This window comes from Toxorhynchites rutilus, chromosome 2 (genome assembly GCF_029784135.1).
Source record: "Toxorhynchites rutilus septentrionalis strain SRP chromosome 2, ASM2978413v1, whole genome shotgun sequence".
NCBI classification, from domain to species: domain Eukaryota; kingdom Metazoa; phylum Arthropoda; class Insecta; order Diptera; family Culicidae; genus Toxorhynchites; species Toxorhynchites rutilus.
This window is the reverse complement of record NC_073745.1, coordinates 305,278,220-305,292,263: the sequence shown is the minus strand read 5'-3', so window position 1 is coordinate 305,292,263 and position 14,044 is coordinate 305,278,220. Positions and strand designations below refer to the sequence as shown.

The window sequence follows — 14,044 nt, the reverse complement described above, 5'->3', positions numbered from 1 at the left end:
TTTGATTGCCTTCAAAGCTTTCAATTAGCGGCTTCAGTAATCCTGGAAAATGTGGCTTCTGTAAAGTAGTCGCTAAGGAAAATCAATTCATACTTCCAATCCAATGTGTAACGTGAGAAGCTCTAGGTGCCGACCTAGGCAAATCGAAGCCTCACTGACCCACATCTGTTTACTATGACCGAATGGCACATAGCATAGCGTAAATATATCCATCCCTCTCTAATCAGCATTGAACCGTTTATCATGTACACTAGGTTCAGACCTTTCCTGTATGTAAAGAAAGTTAAATAAAGTCATTCAAGTTCTGAACCTTAAAACGGTCACGTCGATCAAATGCGAACCTCGCCACGGCTAACATATCCCTATAGCCTTTCTTCCTTAAACGTACGTTGAAATTCTCATGTAAGAACATTATTATTGTTCAAAAGTAACAAAGAGTCATCTAGACATTTTTTTTTCTTAATTTTTTACAAAAAATTATAATTTGGAAACTATGATACCTACAAAATTCTTGTTAAAGTATGAAATGTAGGAAATTGTTCAAATTTTACAAAAAAAAATACCAAAAAAATTTCAAAGGTTATTTATATCTATTTTTTCAGAACTTTAAAAGCATATGTTTCCAAGAAAAAATGAATTTTAATTTTCTTTTTTTTTTTCAACGAAATTATTTTCCAAAAAATTATTTGATAATTTTTAATGAAAACCTAAGTAATTTCCTACATTTATTTCTCTGACCAACTTTTTGTAGATCTTATAGTTTTTAAATTAAGATTTTTCGAAAAAAAAACTCAAAACTTAAAAAAAATCTATCACACCTACAAAATTTTAGTCAAAGAATGGAATGTAGGAAATTATTTTGGTTTTCATTAAAAATTATCAAAGAATTTTTTGGAAAAAAAATCATTGAAAAAAGAATATTTTGAAAATTAAAATTTATTTTTCTCGAAAACATATGCTATGAAAAAAATAGATATAAATAGCCCTTAAAATTTCCAACAAGTTTTCCATACATCGGACGATGGGCACATTTAAATGGAAAAAGTTTTTCGAACAACAAAATTTTCGTTTTTTCTTTCAAAAAATGGTTTCAATGTTTAACTCGTAACATTTTTATGTATAAATTATCGCAATTTACGTGCTAACTTTTCTCTATTTAGAAACATGCCAAGAACATGTCAAACGTGAGAATTTACTCACAAAATTGTTACGAGCAAAACATTATTTTTTTCAGGAGTTTCAAAACAAAAATGACTTATTTTCCAAAAACTATAAAAGATAGAAAGTTTATGGCTTCGACAAAAGTTTATATTTTAACAAGATCTAAAACTTTGTCGAACACACTATATCACTATCTTGACTTTAAACAAAATTAGGGTTAGTTGTATTTTTTTCAAAGAAAATATATAAAAGTTGTTGTTAGAAAAACTTTTTCTCTGTAAAAGTGTCCATCTTCCGATGTATGGACGACTTGTTGGAAATTGTAAAAGCTATTCATATATATATTTTTGAGAATTAAAAAAAATACGTTTTTGAGAAAAATTAATTTTAATTTTTAAATTAACTTTTTTGCCAGCGAAATTTTTTTCCAAAAAAATTTTGGTATTTTTTCGTGAAACAATTTCCTACATTTCGTTCTTTGACAAGAATTTTGTAGGTATCATAGTTTTTAAATTATAAATTTTTGTAAAAAATTAGGAAAGAAAATTGTCTTTTTCAAAAAAGTATTCTAATTCTTTTTCGAATATTTCAAGTATGCAAAGTTGCTCAAATGACCCATGTCTTAACACCCACAGTGTTTCACTACTATCTGAGATGGTGCTGCCAACTCCTAAGACGAGTTTTCATGAAATTCGTCAATAACTATATGTACTACAGTTAAGTATTATTCATTGCAAGTAGTGAAAATATCGCAGCTTTCAAAAATATTCGTAATATATGTCAAGATATTTCTAATAGTAACTTTCTCCGTTTTTGACCTAATCTCACCCCCATCGACGGTACTTCTTGATAAGATATCGCGAACTGATAGTAGTGAGTATACCCTTTCGAGCCTCTCAATCGACAGTCAGTTTTTTTCCAATCCTATCTTTGCAAAATTTTCGACATTACCAACGTACACAATATCATAGCCTACATGAGTCAAGTCATCTCCTCTACTTTGATTCTAATAAGTGCTATCGACAAATGTAAAATTCTTAATACGCATCGACTCACCGTGTCCGTCACCGTAAAAAAAAACCTGTAAGAACGAAAAAGGAAACCAGACCAGAGAGTAGAGATGAACAAAGCATTTCACGTTGAGGAACGGTTCGGTTGATAATCGTTTACCAAAGTGTGAACCGGTTCTTTCGAACCATTCTTTCGTTCAGCGGTATCAATACCGACATCAAGACCAACACTGAACGTTAGCTGAAACCCAACATACATAGGCAGCTTAACATCTTTTCTTGTCCTGACGTTGATATCGTCTGATTAGATAAGATATTTTGTAATCACTGAAGAAATAAAAGACGTTTCTTCTAAAAAAAGTCGCAAATTGTATATATGCTTATCACCCGACAGTTCTATACAGTTCTGGGAATAAGCCCAGATCATATTCAATAATAGATCAATCAGAAAAATTTCTCATAACGACATTTTTAAATTCTCACAAACATTCCGGTAATGGTTATCACCATAACACGTAGATGTAAAAGGTCAAACAATGGATTGAAAGCATCAAAAAACATTTTTTCAATTTGCTTTCCCATTAGATTATTTGTGTATCCTTTTCATGAATTGTCTCAGCCGCACATAATGGTGATAATGGATAATGAATGTGGTGAATGTGGATAATGGTGATGCAATCGATATCATATTAAGTTTGTTGATATTACTGATTATGCAGGGAATTCCGTTCGGCCGATACGAGAAGGATCTGCAGTATTTGAGCGCAACATATGACACCCATCGTTTGTCTAGTAACTAAATGTAAATTACATCACTTATACCGAGCCATTCTTCATATGTTATGCATGAAACGATTTAAAATTATGCTTTTCTAACCTTTTCAGCGTAGAAAAAAAAACTTGAAAATTGAAGAAAAGTTGACTTTTCTAAAAAAATCAAACGGATCTCATACCAAAAGATATCATTTTACTCGCTGCAACATTTGGTTGTAAGGCCCTGTTCTCACTGCAACGGGGCGCCAACGTGGCTTGAGCGGGTCGTGTTTAATTCTCGCCACAATATTTTCATTCACTCACATTGCACCGTGCATTTTTTTTTATTTTTTTGTTAGGGTGACCATTTTAATTTTAGGGTGGTCCAAAAAAAATTTTTTTCACATTTTTGCAAAAAATAACTTTGTTTCTAAGTTATGATTTTTCAAAGTTAACATGTTTTCAGCAAAAGTTAACAAAGTTAACATGTTTCGACTAGACTGTATGTATGATTATAATCCAATTAATTGGCAAATTTGTTATTTTTTTAAAAAAAGCTACCTAGTAGGCTTTAATTTGATATGTCGATCATCTGAATCGGTCCAGTAGTTCAAAAGTAATAAATTTTTGAAGAAAGCCATTTTTGGGAAAAAAGGGGAAAATTATTTTTTGGACCATCGGGTAACTTTGAAAAATCATAGCTCATAAACGAAAAAAACGCCTCCCTGGTTTCGAGATATGTTATGTAAAAATCCTCAGCTTTCCAGAAAAAATATAAAAAACGCCTTTGGTCCCGAGACCATGAAAACAATAAAAAACGAATACAATCAATAATAACGAGAGCAGAATTCAAATTTTCCGTAGGTATAGTATTTTTTCAAAAAAGACCAGGTGATTGGCCTTAATTTGATCTTCTGAATCGGTCTAGTTATGAATTTTTGAAAAATGTCATTTTTGGCAAAAATGCGAAAAAATGTTTTTTGGACCACCCTAAAATGGAAATGGTCACCCTAAGAAAAAAAAATTAAAAATACGGGTCTCATAATTTGCGATAAAGAGCAAAACTACTACTTTTGACGAAAATCTGAGAACCGCTATATCGGTTTGGCATGGAATGGCTGTAATTATACTGGAAATTTATTCGTTTAAAATACAAACAGTGGAGAAAGCATAACAAATAAACAATTGACCGAATGAAATACGTATGTCTTCTCGATTCTACTCGCCGCTCGGATCTTTCCCACAATTGGAGTTGCCACATTCTTACATACAGTTCGCGTTAGGTTTCATGATATGGCTTCTTTCGTAATTCTTCATTTTGATATATCTTCACAAAATAAAGTGAATAAAATGGAAATAAAATAATGCACGCAGTTATAAATTATGGCACATATGCAAGAGAGAAGCGGAGAAGTACAAATATCGCCGGCGTGAAGTCAATACCATTTCGTTCAGCCGCAAAAGAGATATTAACGCTCAAAATCCTGTAGTCCCTCTCGTTTTCGAAGCATTGGACTTAAACCCCAGTATAGAAATGAAAGTCATGCAAATAAAATTCGTATTCGATATGGAAAAAGTTATTTTCATTCATAATTTTTGTTTGAGTTATGAGTTCATTTCGACTCAAAATCCATTATTGTCGTTGTCTTTTCCTAAACTCGTGATACGAAGCTCGATATCACCAACACGAATTTACTCTCTCGCTCCAAAAATACGGTACGTTACACTACGTATTGGATAGTATAAAACCGCCCTAATTCGTGTAATGAAAAATCACCTGGCAATTCTTCTATCCCGAGGCAATGTTTTGTTTGTAAACAAAAGCATCATGAGAAGGCAGCCTGAGGGCATCCGTATACTAGGTATACTAGCACATAGGATTTGACAGCGTCAAACATGTCCGGGTCGCAAATGCAATTTGCGACCACTGTCACTCGCGAGAACTGCCAAACTCTCAAGCTGGTGTAAAACAAGGCACTTAACATACTACCAGGTGGGTCAAAACGTGAAGTGGTTTTCTGCAGCCATTTAAAAAATACACAAAAGTAAATTAAGACGATTGAGCACAATTTGTGGAATATACTGATACTTTATGAAATACTCATTGCTATATTCATTATATTCATTACGTTTTACGCTGCAAGCGTTTCATTTATTGTCTTTGCGTTGAAGGCACCATAATGATTTGCGCCATTTGGAAAACGAAATTAAGGACGAAATTAACACACTTCTAGAACAAAAAATAATGAATGAAAATTTACTTTTCTGTATTCAATATGTATTCTATGTAATAGAGTAATACGTTTCCTCGAAAATTGTGAAATAATATGAAACTGAAATTGTGTTTGATGCTGATTTTATATTATAATGGTGAGTTTTTGTGATTATTGTGTTGTAAAATATTTGGAAATATACAACCAAATGGCTAAGTAAGCGTCAGGACTACGTGTTTTAAGTAATCGAATAACTTAAAAATCTACATACTATTTATAAGATTTCAAAACTACCTTCTTTAAATTTTCACGAATTTAACGATTGTTTCGAGTTAAATATGACGTTTACATTATAATATAATACTACATTTCAAGTGATCAACCTAGGGTTCTACGTTTTATATTATCATTCAGACCCTTGTGATCATCATGATCATTACATTTCACATAAATTTTTTTTTCAAAAAACAATTCTTTTTTAGTTAGCGAATGGGCGCACCTTGTTCCATAGATTTGCCTTGAGTTCGCCGAGTAATTTGATAGGTTTGGCAATGACAACTAAATTTGTAGCACATCTTGACTCGCGGATCATATCCCCTTGCCCGGGGCTTGTGAGAAGGTTATTAGATGGAGCAGATGGCAGAAATTGCGAGCGTAGTGTGCGTGATAGTATGCGCTGCCATAGCTTCTTTTCACATCATGTTTACATTCAATTGCCTTCCACATCCATGTGAAAACGCTTTTTTGGGCAATTTTTTTATCTATTAAAAACAGATCTTTTCGTGGAGTTCCCACTGAATATGCGTATAATGTGACAATGAGCAGTGGACATTTGTGAAATGATGTAGGAAAAGATGAATAAAAGTGATATTTTCGTGTGTCATTTTCACTCTCTTACCTTCATAGAAACGAACAAATTTTCGTTATTTTTGCGACGATATGATGATACTTTGAAATATCCCAATACCGGTCTATGTGATTTGTGAAAAATAGTTTACAATTAAGCAACATTTCATTGAAAATTCTGCTATTTCCGAGGACTATGAATACGACTGCTCTCTGGACGTTCTTGCTCCTTAAATTATGGAAGTAAGTCACAATACAATTACCATCTTTTAAAAAACAATCAGTCACAACATTTCATGAGCATTTTGGCTCATGACATGATCAAATTGTTAGTTTTGTTTCGTCTCTTCCATATACATTCCATATTGAACGCAAGAAATGACAACACCATATTTTGTTTACCAATACAAATATACTCTGCCTACTGCTTCACCTCATATGTACATCATTGTAAAAGCATCTAATAATATTATGGATGTAATATTTTCGAAATAGTTGCAGATTTCGTTAGTTGCCCAACGAAATATGGAAACAATCATCGATGGATGTCGACTTTGCTTGGATTCGTTCGCTGAAAATAGCTGCACAATCGAAAGTCCGGATCTGAAACAGCAAATGCAGAAAGTGTTTCCTTTTACGGTGGGTTTTTCGTTGAAGATATCTTGTGCTTCAGGTGTTAAAGTTATCTGGTTTTGCATATACACCTGTACCTCAAAGATAATGATTTGTTCAAATAATTCGTATGTATTTCCTAGATCGACTGCAAAGAAGGTTACCCCACAAATGTATGCCAAAGCTGCTCGTATACCATTTCCGAATTCTATCAATATGCGGAGAAAGTTCGGCTCAATCAAGAAAGGTTGAGCAATACAGCACCCAGCGGGGAATATAAATTATCGTTTGAGGTAGTTACTATCGATCCGGACACGGAATTGAAATACTCCATCAACCATGATGATTCCAAGGATTTGTGCGATATCATTATTCCATCGGATGTAAATGAAGGAACTTCAGGAAGCAAGGATGATAATGGCAATGAAGGTTCGATTATTAACAAAAAAGTGGAAACTGATATTTCATCAGTGAAATCTGAGTCTGGGGATGAATCTAGTGGCCATGAAACGAATACAGAGTCAGGAAAACCAGCGAAGCCCTTGGATGAAAGTGAAAGCACTAAGAAAGTACCGGGCAAACACAAAGCAAAGCGAGATCAGGACGACATACAGTTGAATGTATTCTTCAAAATGGATTGTGAATTGTGCGGAGAATCGGCGAAGAACTTCTCTGCGCTTCTCAAGCACTTTCGTACTAACCATACCCGATCTGGATATGTGGTTTGCTGCAAAACAAAGCTGTTTCGGCGCGCCCATCTGCTTCATCATATGGCGCTGCACACGAATCCGAATGCTTTCCGGTGCGAGTTGTGCGACAAATGTTACAAAAACAAAGCATATCTCCACCACCATAACATACGAGTTCATGGTAATGAAAGTGATGATCGACCATTCAAATGTGATCTGTGTTCGCAAGCCTTCACGAAGAGGTGTTTACTGCGGACTCACTCCTGCAAACAGCAAAAGGTGAAGTGCCCGGAATGCGATAAACAACTATCCAAGGGGGCTCTGAGGCTTCATTTGACCAATATGCACAGCAAAACGGATCGGAAAATGATTTGCGACACCTGTGGCCAAGGGTTCCTAAACAAGCTTTGCTTTGAGAACCACATAAGGATGCACATTGGTATCGAAGTTCAGAAATTCCAATGTCCAATCTGTCAGAAATGGATTAAGGGTGAACATGATCTGAAACGGCACATTCGAATTATCCACTACGAGAAGGGTCAAACTCATATATGTGATGTTTGTAACAAGCAGTACCCCAATTCCAAAGCGCTCAACAAGCATAAGGGGCTAGTGCATGTGGAAAAAAAGTTTGAGTGCGAATTTTGCGGAAAAAAGTTTAAGCATGCGTTAAACTTGAAGGTGAATATGCTTCTCAAGGTTGTTCCGGGGTTTCAACGTTGTATAATTTTTTTCTCATAGGAACATCGAACCATCCATACGGGGGAGGTACTTTACTCCTGTGATATCTGCGGAACGACGATGAACTCCAAAGCCAATCTTTACACCCACACTAAAAAGAGTCACCCGGTGGAATGGGCTGAAAAAAGATCGAAAGCGGCAGAAGTCAACATTCCTAATAAACAAGCATAACTTGGAATTCACATTTGTTTTCATGATGTTATAGAAATGTCTGACTCTTGGAAAGCTTACGAAAAGATGATCAGTCGTTCATTACACTTCAGTGGTGCCTGTAATTCCCTTTTAAATTGAATATTTAGTATTTGTTCCCTTTTGTTTTCCTCCATTACGTGGCTTGGACTCCAATCAATGTACGATTACAACCGTTCTTCTTTGATATATGATCTTTGAAACAGCTTCGATATGACACCTAAACCTATAATACCTAAAGTCCCTGACTAACCAAATTCTATTGCCCTGTCGCAATGCTCGAATTCGCAAGTGAAATGTAATCCAGGGCCCCAACGGTAGTGATCACTTGTCAATCACAGTTTCTATCAGCAATGTGTTGAACTCTTCTTCTGAATTAATAAACATGACATAGGACTTCACAAGACACATTGGGCCTGATTCTCGAATACACTACGAATACACTTCACGAGGGAAACGGAATGAAACGTATTCGCGATGACAACGGTACGGTGTCGACATCTGGATACGAGATTAGTTTCCCACTAAACTTATTATAATATTAAACTATCTTCAGATCAAATTTTTGTATGAGATTATTATACCACATGAAGAAAACAAAGTTTTCCACTCATATTAAATACCAGTTTGATATGAAGAAGATAAGTTTCATTAATGATTTTTTATTGGAAAAGTGCTCATTCTGCCTGAAAACTCATCATTATCTTCGACACTTATCTAATACTTATGACAGACATACAACTGTACTAGCGCTGTACTTTGAAATATGTATGTCTGTCACCATGTACAGCGCTAGAACCATGCAAGCAACTCGGTACAATCGCTGTACCTGTACCGACCTATTTTACCGCTGTACATGGCTACAGTTGTACTGTGCGCAGCGCCATAGACGGTTAGTGGTGGGTAGCATGAACAAATCGAATCAAAACACTTGACAAACATTCTTTTCATTGACTTTCTCTTGAGTTAATAACTCAGATTGGAAACATATTTGTTGTGTTTGATAGTTTAGACGCTAAATAAAAACCTTTTTCATTGAAATATGTGGTGAAAATTGGAAAAATTCTGATTGTCAGTTTGACATACGGTACAATGTACAACCAAAGTATGTCTTGCATGGTACGATAGTACCTGTACAACGCTGTACTCTTACAGCGCAAGTACAGCTGTATGTCTGTCCCTGGTATAACTCGTAAAACGTAGTTCAATTGACGAATTTACGTTAGATTTACAACCAGATGGAGCAGCGAGTAAAGTGATGACGTTTTGTTTTTTTATATATAAAATTCGTTTAAATTTGTTAGAAAAATCCGAATTTTCCTTCAAATTTCCCGGATTCAAGTATTCTTTCCACGCTGAAAAGGTTAAAAATCATCATTTTACAATGTGGTATGTATATTACGGGGAATGGCTTTGTAACTTTGTTTTTTTTTTCAACTTAGTAAACGAATAGTAGCGTGTTTTGCGCTAAAAATACTACAAATCCTTCTCGTATCGGCCCCTACATAATCAATGATATCAGTCAATTTGATATTATATCTATTTCAACGCAACTATCCATAGTATCAATAACCGGTATGCATTATCAAACTTAAATTTTTCGAAGATTATCTATGACTTTGGTCAAATCGCGTGTTGAAACCAGCGTAAATATACAAAACTCCAACTTTCTTACCATATACTGACGACATTTAATGGCTGAAACGAATCTAAATTGAAATAAAATGAATAATCACAACCGAATCTTGCTTTTCAGTGCGTAAAATAAACAAATACGCTCACTTTTGTGGTTCTGAGCTGTAATGTAGATGTCGCATGAGCTGATTCAGCTTTGCGTAAATTCGTCAAATGGCGTGCCGTTTATTTCGTTTCCACCGTGAAGTGTATTCGAGAATCAGGCCCATTGTTTGGAGAAAAAAAATATGCGCAGCAGTTAAAAGCAGTATTTCGTAAACAATCGACGCCATATTCAAATGGAAGATTTGCTATGAGGGGCATTAGAATGTAATTGAAAATTGACATTATTTTCTCATGACAAAAACGTTGATTAAATTACAGAAAAATAATTTCCTCAAATTATATGTCATACCTGTTGTCGCACTCAATGCGGAACTTCCATTGGAAACCTTTTGCTTATCCAATTTTAGGATCAACGCGAATCAAACAATTCATTGAAGCTCCCCCCGATTTTATTTGACGTTTTACATGCCGGACCAGTTAAAACGCGAATGTCGATAACTGGTCTTCCCTTTTCGCCCAGTTAGCGAATGTTTACTGTACATGAGGGGTAAAATGAAAACCTAAATACAGAACATGAGGGAAAAATAAAACATTTCGAATGCTTATAACTCGAACATTTCCTACTGAATCGGAAAGATGTTTTCATCAATTGATATGGAATATTTCTACGCATCCATCGCAATTAATAAAATGTTATTTTTTATTAGATTAACAATTGAATAACTGTAAAATGATAAATGTTATCTGTAACTGCGGGTTTCGGTGCTCGGTGGCACGCACGAAACTCCCTTTAAAAATACCTCAGGGTCGGCATACGCTTTATTATTTGCTTGGGGAAAAACCTCGCGTTTGGCTACGTTGCCTTACCACCCACTTCCTTAACCTACACTCACCTTGTAGCTGGGTTGCGACGTCTCGTTGTTCCGTTTGTAGGAGGCTTGTACCGGCCTTGGCCGGGAAATTCTACCGCGAACTCCCGTAACTTTTTTTTTATTTACCGGAGCACTCGCGGTTAACACACCTTTCTCTTTTTTCTCCGATCGAATTCGATTCCGCCGCTATTTCAAACTATTTTATTCGCGCGAACAATCCGCTTTTTCACACGCGAAACTTCTTTTTTTCTCTTCAAAACTCGACCGTCCAGCCCGAAGGTTTCTTTTGAAGTCCCCTTTATACCTTTTCAAGCTTGGTCGTCAACTTCTCGACCCGGTCATTATCCTCATGGTCCCAGGTCCAGGTCTGAATTCCCATTTTCGGACCTATCTTAATATTTGCCGCCAATGCCAATGACATCTGGTGGCGGGTGGTGGCATCTCCGGTTAAGGGCCGTGTACCCAGTTGTGGCGGTGCAAGTGAGGCGTGGAGCGGTGAAAATTCACGCAACCCCACGCTTAGCTTTTTCCCGACGGTGATTCATCGAAATTCGTGAACTAAAACGCGCTAGTTCCGTGTATCTCACACGTTCACCTCCACGAACAGTCACATATCTAAGCGCCCTAACTGCCTCGTTGTGATTGGCCCGATTCACGGTTTCCCCAAAACAGACTTCAAAACCAAGCTGCCTTGGCGAAACCGGCATTACAAATACATGAAAGTAGGGGGAGCTTTTGTTACCACCGAAATGTGTTCCCTAACAGAGATTTCTAAACCAAGGTGACTGGGGGAAATCGGCATGGCAAATACATGCAAGTCGGGGGGTTCACTTTGATGAACGGTTCAATCACTAACCATTCATCTAAGTGAATCAGTTCTGTTGAATCGTGCTTTTACTCTTTCGCTCAGCGGTATTAATATCAAAGTAGAATGTTAGATGGAACCCAACATCAATAGACAGCTATTCATTGATATCGTTGGAATGGATAGGAGATTTTTTGATTCGTGTGGGATTTATATTTGTGAAATTTGTGAGGAAAGATACCGTGCTTCTTCTTTAAAAATCGCAAACTATATGTGAAAATATGTTCAACGGCCGACAATATTATATGTAATAATTTGATGCACACAAAATATGTGCAATTTCCCATATTTTCTGTTAGAACAAAACACAGGTTCTTTGTGAGATCATGTTTCATAATGGTTAATTCAGGGAACAAATCCAGCAGCGATTTTTTCCTATTTCAATAACAATCAATCATACAAACAATCACGTTAACACGCACATGCAATAGGCCAAACAATGGATTGAAACCAACGAACAGCTTTTTTCTTAACTTGCCCTCACTATACGATTTTATCTTTACCTAATTCATGAATCGCCCCAGATTCCCCCAGTTTTTTTTCTGATAATCAGGAAGTATATGAATGTTGCGTGGAATTTAAAAAAAGTACATAAAATTGGAAGTATATAGCTTTGCCTTAAAAACTACGAAAATGTAATTCAATTTTTAACTCGAAATTGAGTATACATGACAAAACAAACTCTGCGTTACATGCATTTTGTTCGTAAATGACAATATCGTTTTATTTTACTTCCAACGTTCTCGTTATATTAGACTGTCAAAAACGTCCTGCGGTATTTTTTTTTGAATTTTCATTTGTTCATAAAATTAGTTACAATCATCTGTTTTAAGTCAAATATGCGCCGTTTTGTTCGATGACTTGTTCCCAACGAGATGCCAACTTCATAATACCCCTGTTATAGAAGCTCGCTTCCTTATTGGCAAAAAACTCGGATAGCCAATTTTCACAGGCCTCTTTTGTGGCCTACTTCTGACTACCTAGCTCGTTCGCCATGGACAAAAACAGGTAGTAGTCACTTGGTGCAAGGTCCAGACTATACGGCGGATGCAAAAGAACCTCCCATCCGAGCTCCCGGAGCTTCTGGCGCGTCACCAAAGAAGTGTGTGGCCTGGCGTTGTCCTGATGGAAGACAATGCGGCCTCTGTTTATCAAAGATGGCCTCTTCTTCATTAGTGCTACCTTCAAGCGATCCAGCGTTAATGAGGGCTTGGCCACCGTCTGAGCCGCTTCAGCGGGCTTCGACCACGACCGTTTGCGCTTCACGTTGTCGTAAGTGACCCACTTTTCATCGCCAGTCACCATCCGCTTCAGAAACGGGTCGATTTTGTTGCGATTCAGCAGCGAATCACAAGCGTCGATACGGTCAAAGATGTTTTTTTGCATCAACGTGTATGGCACCCATACATCATGCTTCTTTGTGAATCCAAGCTTCTTCAAATGGTTAATAACGGTTTGATAACTTATCCCCAGCTCTTGGCCGATACTACGGCTGCTACTATGCCGGTCTTTCTCGGCTAATTCAGCGATTTTGTCGCAATTTTCGACGACAGGCCTTCCGGAGCGTGGCGCATCTTCGACGACCTCTACACCAGAACGAAAACGTTGAAACCATCGTTGTGCGGTGGAAATGGAAACTGTATCGGGTCCATAAACTGCACAAATTTTATTGGCAGCTTGAGATGCATTTTTGCCTTTGTCATAGTAGTACCGTAAAATATGTCGGATTTTCTCTTTATTTTGCTCCATATTTGGGACACTATGGGCATGATTCTCGAATACACTAGGAATACACTTCACGGTGGAAACGGTATGAAACGCATTCGCGATGACAACGGTACGGTGTCGACATCTGGATGCGAGATTAGTTTCCCACTAAATTTTTCATTATAATATCAAATTATCTTCAGATTAAATTTTTGTATGAGATTATTATATCACATGAAGAAAACAAAGTTTTCCACTCACATTGAATACCAGTTTGATACGAAGAAGTTAATTTTCATTAATGATTTTTTATTTGAAAAGTGCTCATTCTGCCTGAAAACTCATCATTATCTTCGACACTTCACTAACTCGTAAAACGTAGTTCAATGGCGTGCCGTTTATTTCGTTTCCACCGTGAAGTGTATTCGAGAATAAGGCCCTATAACTCACGAACGACTTAACCAAACGAAACACTGTCAAGGACTATATTATAAAATACCTTTCCAACAAGCTATAGTATGACTCGATACAATGGATACAACTAGAACTACGCGCTTACAACGACACCTCGCGGAAATACCGCAGGACTTTTTTGACAGCTTAATATTTATCCATCCCGTTCATTCGCGATTCAGTTCTGCTGCAC

At 36.5% G+C, this 14,044-nt stretch overlaps 2 protein-coding genes across 2 annotated transcripts in view; one reads left to right on the top strand and one right to left on the bottom strand.

Annotated features, from left to right (window-relative positions):
* Positions 1-14,044, bottom strand: part of LOC129771468 (protein hobbit) — a 47,062-nt gene that overhangs the window by 2,537 nt on the left and 30,481 nt on the right. The gene's annotated exons all lie outside the window — the stretch shown is intronic.
* On the top strand, positions 5,784-8,284 carry LOC129771472 (transcription factor grauzone-like). The gene is made up of 4 exons (XM_055775149.1): positions 5,784-6,226; positions 6,479-6,622; positions 6,739-7,965; positions 8,026-8,284. The coding sequence occupies exons 1-4, from the start codon at positions 6,221-6,223 to the stop codon at positions 8,194-8,196; spliced, it is 1,548 nt and encodes a 515-aa protein (XP_055631124.1). The 5' UTR covers positions 5,784-6,220; the 3' UTR covers positions 8,197-8,284.